General features: G+C 41.9%; 1 protein-coding gene across 2 annotated transcripts in view; it reads left to right on the top strand.

Moving 5' to 3' along the window:
• arhgap27 (Rho GTPase activating protein 27) overlaps positions 1-6,120 on the top strand; it is a 23,128-nt gene that overhangs the window by 9,726 nt on the left and 7,282 nt on the right. For both annotated transcript variants that reach the window (XM_035670930.1, XM_035670939.1), the window contains exons 3-6: positions 1,630-2,103; positions 3,283-3,522; positions 5,013-5,093; positions 5,225-5,347. In XM_035670930.1, the coding sequence (XP_035526823.1) occupies positions 1,630-2,103; positions 3,283-3,522; positions 5,013-5,093; positions 5,225-5,347 (918 nt within the window). The remainder of the gene's footprint in view (positions 1-1,629; positions 2,104-3,282; positions 3,523-5,012; positions 5,094-5,224; positions 5,348-6,120) is intronic.

The following is a 6,120-nucleotide window of genomic DNA, read 5'->3' on the forward strand; positions in this document are numbered from 1 at the left end:
GACATTATTGATGCAGCTCTTTCATTTCCTCTGTCTGCTTCTGGGTGTTGTGGAATCAATCTGTTTCGGGGTCAGTTGTCTGGTTGTCCGCATTGATTGCCTCATGGTTATATTGAGATCAATGATGAAGCAATGTCAGCTAATTGATAACACTGAATAGGCAGCTAACAAACGCACAGTTGATCATGAAATTGATCATTTTATTTTATTCACTTTTATATTTTTTATTTTATTTTATTTTATTTTTATTTATTTATTTTCTTTACTCCATTACATGTTCTACATTACCACCATAACAATTTAAGAAAGGCAGGTTTGAGCAAAATTATTTAAAAAAAAAAAAAAGAGGGTATACTGTTGAAAATACTTATTTTTAAAAGAAAATAAGACTTAAGGAACTCAATTACGCACTCAAATGACTTGATAAAAAGGTTTTTGTGCACTGCACTTTTGTCAAATAGAGTAGTAGAAGCATAAAGTAGGATAACATTTAACATCTTAAGTGTTGGCTTCTCTGAAATTTTTCTTCTTTATAGCGCTGCACATTTAGCACAGTGATGAACAGATGCAGCACATATACACGCAGATCTCAGGTCTTGGTAAATATAGACTATGAGGCTAGCTGAAAGACAAGAGGCAGTGTACTCTGAGAGAGACAGCAGCCTCTCTTTGTATTTGTGCCATCATGATGGCGTTTAAAAGACGATGCAAGGTGTTAGATCCCAGGAGACTTACGGTCAGGAATAAAGGCCTCGGTGGAGCACAGGTGAGAAACAACTTGAAGAAAGATGACATTGTTTTTATTTTAGCAGGGGTCATTTCAAGTGTAACTGTGCCACTTTTCATTGCATCACAGTTTTAGTGTTCTGAAGACAGAGGCAACCTTTCATCACATCTCAGTTTCACTCCAATTGTCATTCTGTAAACAAATTAGTTTGGGTGTTCGTGCCTATTTGCATATGTTCTGCCAGCCAGTTGAATCATGTGGAGCTCTGTACATGACATTTCAAGTTATGACAGCTCTCTAATAGAGAGAAACTGAAAATGCAGTTTGTTTTAGAGTGATGAAGACTTTTTATTCATTAGACTTTATTCATTAGGCACCACCAGGCATGATCTTGCCCTGCTTTGTGGCAGATCATGCCTGGTGGTGAAGTTTAACCTACTTTTTAGTCCTCTGCAACTAGCCTGTGGTCAGCTGCTGTCTCTGATACGGTAGTATGGTAACACACCACAGAATGGCACATTGACTAATGCAGGCATAAACTGACAGGTTTTTTGTGTGCTTGGGTGTTTTTGTGCTCAATAAATGATACTAGAATTAGGTAGTGATCATTGTTTTGGGAGGAACGTCTCTGTGGTGTGTGTGTTTTTCTGCTGTAGGCTACTTCCTGTGCTCTTTAAGATCCGGAAGCCTGACTTACTGAGCGCTATACTAAGAACAGTGGGCTGAAGGCAGGTGCTAGACACAACTTATTATATTGTTTAAAAATGTCATTTGTTTTACTTTTTTATAAAATGTCAAAGCCCACACACACTGTTCCTACATTAACTTCAGTCCTTGTTCTGTAGAAGCACTCTGTAGATGTACTTGAGTTTCTACATCTCCCGTTTTTGCCCTCTTCACAGGTGGAGAATCAAAGTCTCCGGTCAGCCGTGTACGTCAATGTAGCACAACTTCGCAAAAGCATCTCTGAGTCTCCCCCCTCAGCCCCTTCGTCCTACTCTCCTTCCTACCTTGACCAAGAGGGATGGGAGGTGCATGTTGACGAAGAAAGTGGACAGGAGTACTACTACCACCCCACTACGGGGCGCACCACCTGGGATAACCCCTTTCTAGACTCCCCCACGGACCCTGAGCGGTTCCCCGCTGAGGAGCCTTGTTCCCCCTCACCTCCTCAGTCTCCTGCCCTTTCTCCGTCCACCGCCTCCCCCCCTGCGTGGACCTCAGACTGGGAGCAGTTGGTTGATGAGAGTAGCGGTCGCCCCTACTTCTACAACCCGATGTCTGGGGAGACGTCCTGGGAGCCTCCAGAGCAGCTGAGCCCGTATCCCCCTCTGATGGAGCCAATGAGTGTGCACAGGTTTCACGAGGACGGGCCGGTAAGGACAGCCTGGCTGCTCTACTTAGCTTCTCTCTTTCTCCTGTTTTAGCTTCACCCAGGGGAAAGCTGTAAATACAGTCTGCTTTTAATGGAATTAAATCTCCTGCACCTACATAGCAGACAGGACTCATTTTCATTAGGAAAGCCCACAGCACCAGTGCAGAATGTCCCCAACAGTAGTGTCCCTAACTTTAAAAGAACATATACATTTGTCCTCATTTTGAATTAATTCAAGTGTTCAAGACAATCAAAGTCTTTGGAGGATTCAAGACATATCAGGAAATGTCCAAATGCTTCACTTCATAGGAATATGTTGAAGCAAATTATCTCACACAAGCAAAAAGTGACCCTGTTTCTGCCCCATACTGGCTTTTTTGAGCTAGAAAACAACATTAATGGGCCAAGAAAGAATAATACTTTGAGGCTGCGGAAACCTATTTGTCTAAGTCATGGCAAAGTCATTGAGCTCTGAATGAGGGTCACAGAGGGAAATGATTCAGCTGACATTATTTAGTGAGATGTAGCAACATTTCAACACAAAAACATGAACTAAGGCAATGACCAGTGCCAGTCCTATTACAGTAATTACTGCAACTGTTCCCAAACCTTGAGGTGGGGAACCAAGTAATGATTAAAGGACAAGTTTAAAATTTTTTGGAAATATGCTTATTCACTTTCCTGCTAAGGCCTAGATGAGAATATCAATATCACTCTCATGACAGCTTGTTGAATATGAAGCTTCCAGTTAATTAAGCTCAGCATGAAGTCTGAAACCGGGAGAAACAGCTTGCTTGACTGTCCAGTAGGTAACGAAATCCTTGTACCAGCACTTCTTACGCGCTAGAGGACTAGACCAATATAAACCATTTCTACACTTTGAATATTGTACAGATTAAACTGTGAGATACGCTGTGTTAAGTAGAGAGCTTTAGATTTGCTGGTAGTTAGACTTTATTACCTCTGGACAGAGCCAGCAACCATCTTTGTGCGAAACTAGCTGCTAGCTGTAGCTTTCTATTTACCTTACAGCTGCTCTTCTAACTTATCTAACCCTCAGCCAGATGTTTTGGCTACAAAGGGCCACAAGCCAGAAAGGTTGGGAAACAATAAACTGCTTTATATTTTACCTGTATTTGTATTAATGTACACCGTGTTTCCACCGTGTTTCCATCCCCAGCCCCCTCTACCTGAGGAGGACTATCCCCCGGAGGATTACCCAGCTGCTGATCCACCGGAAGGCTATGAGGATCTTCATGCCACGGGCCCTCCAACCCTCCCTAAAGAGTACACACTCAGTCATGTTAGCAGGACCGTCATCCCGAGGGCCAACCTGGACCGCAGTACTCCAGCTGGTTGGAACCTCAATGTGGATTCTCATGGGACCTGGGTGTTCACCAGTGAACACTCTCCAGAGCAGGTAGCTCCAGGGACTGACTGATAACAACAGGGGACATGGAGGAAGATGGAAGTTTAGTCCATAAAGGTCCTAAATACAGTTAAGATAGCCTTTATTTGCCTGCAAAAGACAAATTGTTAATTTTAGTATTAAGTTATTGCTTCAAACATAGACATTGACAATGACAAGCACTTTGTTTGAAGCATGATGTTTGATTGCAGAAAGTATTATAGGGTCTTTGTTAGGTTGATTGCGAGTGGCTCTCTTTAGTCTTGAGGCCTGGGTATGTTTGAGATGAACTAGTTTGGTGGGGCTCACAGTCTTCCCTCAAAGGCATTCATGCTGTTGTATGTTGTTCTTATTTTACATAAGAAAAGTGACGGAAGTAGTGTGAAGAATGAAAGACTCTACAGCCATGCTTGCACCTTTGTGAGGTTATACTTAGACACAGCGGTTCTGATAAATGCTAAAGTCAGCATACTAACATCCTCACAGTCATGATGCCAGTATGTCAATGTTTAGCAGCTACAATTGTTTGTCTTGTTTAGCTTGTTAGATAGAGAGACGTGAAATAGGACAACAGAAAATAATAAAGTGACGATTATAGAATAGAATAAATGAAATTAAATGCCAATAAGTCTATAAGAAAAATAAATGAATAGAGATCTGACACAGTGGATCGTAAGGAGCAGTCCAGTGTGATTTTAACATCTCCAGCCTGACTGTGATCAACAATGAAGCAATTGCTCAGTAGCAGTAAACACATTTGGTTATGGTAATGATAATTTATTCCATGGAATCCATACAGTAGCTCATACACTCAAAAGCATAAATGTCAACCTCGTGATGATGCTACAGGATCGGCAAAGTCTGGGAACCATGAATGTGCATCTAATGTTAGAGATATTGAGATATTTTGAGACATTATGACATATTAGATAAAGTAAAGTTTTGACCAATATTTAGACTAACACTCCTACACATGAAATCATAACGCTGGCGTGCCTGAGAAGGCAGCTAGGGAGAAAAGACTTTCTCACTTACCACACACGCACCTTTCCAGTCACTGAGTGAAGTGGGCATAAAAGTTTAATTATTGGTTTTGGAAAGTTACAAAAACTGCCCCCCAATTCAGACATTGGAAAGGTGTGGGTGAAGGGGCTTTCAGACGACGCTGGGCCAACTGACAAGCACTTCGTCTGAAGCATGCTGATGCCTTTACAATGTAGAATAATGCTGAATGATCACACAGGGAGCACAAATAATACTAAAATAGTAGTATAGCCTCACTGTGCAACATTTCCTCTGTGTCCCATTGTCTTATCCTTACTATTGCTATAGGGTATTCTTTTAATTCCAAAATATTAAAATATTTATATAATATACATAAATATACTGTATAGGGGAGGAACTCTATTGTAGATTTAAGTCATTGGAACTACTTCCAACTTCTTATTTGGGAAGTAACAGGAATTTTGAATCATATTTAACTAAAAAATGTTTTTTAACAGTGGATCAAGTCTGTGGATGATCGAGGGCAGACCTACTACTATCTAAGAGACGGCTCCAAGTCTGAATGGAACCTGCCTGAGGTAAAGACCTTCCCTACATGGGGATCAGTGGAAAGCAGTTTGTTTGTGATGTCCAACAGACGAATCCAGCCAAGAAGTAGATATAAGTAGCGGCAAATTAAACTAAACAAACTGTGCTTTGGGTCCTCCAGGCTCCTGTAACTTCCGGCCATTCCAGGATGGAGAATGGCCACGAGGCAGACAATGCGTCAGTCGTCAAAAACTGGAGACACACCATGGGACCTGTACAGTTCAACTCAGCCCAGGATGACGGGGTACACACACACACACACACATACACACTCAGGCCTGCATGTACATGCTGTATAACACATCCAGGGTGTGTCAGCTGGCTTAAACAGAAAGTTTTAGTCAGGCAGACGTTGTGAGGGTGAGTCCCTGTTTAACAACTGACACTCCCAGGCTTTCAAACCCTTATTTAGCAAGGCAAATCAACTGCAGTGGAGTCGTATTTACACTAACAGCGTAAGGACAGAGCTGCAGAGGGAGGGCTACAATTGTACACAAACACACGGAAGTTGCCGGATACAAATATGGGTTTTTTTCCCCAACTGAACAGCTCAGGGGTACAACAGTGGTAGCAGTGTGTCCATTTAACAAAAAGTAATCTGATCCGTTGATAATGTTTGTCGATGTTTCTTGAATTGACACACATACGGTGTAAATACAGACTACATGGCCAAAGGTATGTGGATCTGGCTGCTGGCATTTGCTCCCATTCAGCCACAAGATGTTTGTGGATAAAGCCTCCCTCACAGTCCAGTTCATCCCAAAGGTGTCAGATGGGGTTGAGGTCCTGTCTGTGCTGTGCAGGCAAAGTCAAGTTCTTCCACACTGAACTGGGAAAACCATTTCTTTGTGGACCTGGCTTTGTCTTTTTATAACAGGAAAGGAACAAACCCAAACTGTTGACACAAAGTTAGCAGCACACTATTTTCTAATATATCACTCTATGCTGTAACATTAAGATTTCCCTTATTTCAAAGATAGAGGCTTATTAGCCCAAACCATGAAAAACAGCCCCAGA

The sequence above is a fragment of the Morone saxatilis genome, unplaced genomic scaffold (genome assembly GCF_004916995.1).
Source record: "Morone saxatilis isolate NCDOM2014 unplaced genomic scaffold, NCSU_SB_2.0 Contig1, whole genome shotgun sequence".
NCBI classification, from domain to species: Eukaryota; Metazoa; Chordata; class Actinopteri; family Moronidae; genus Morone; species Morone saxatilis.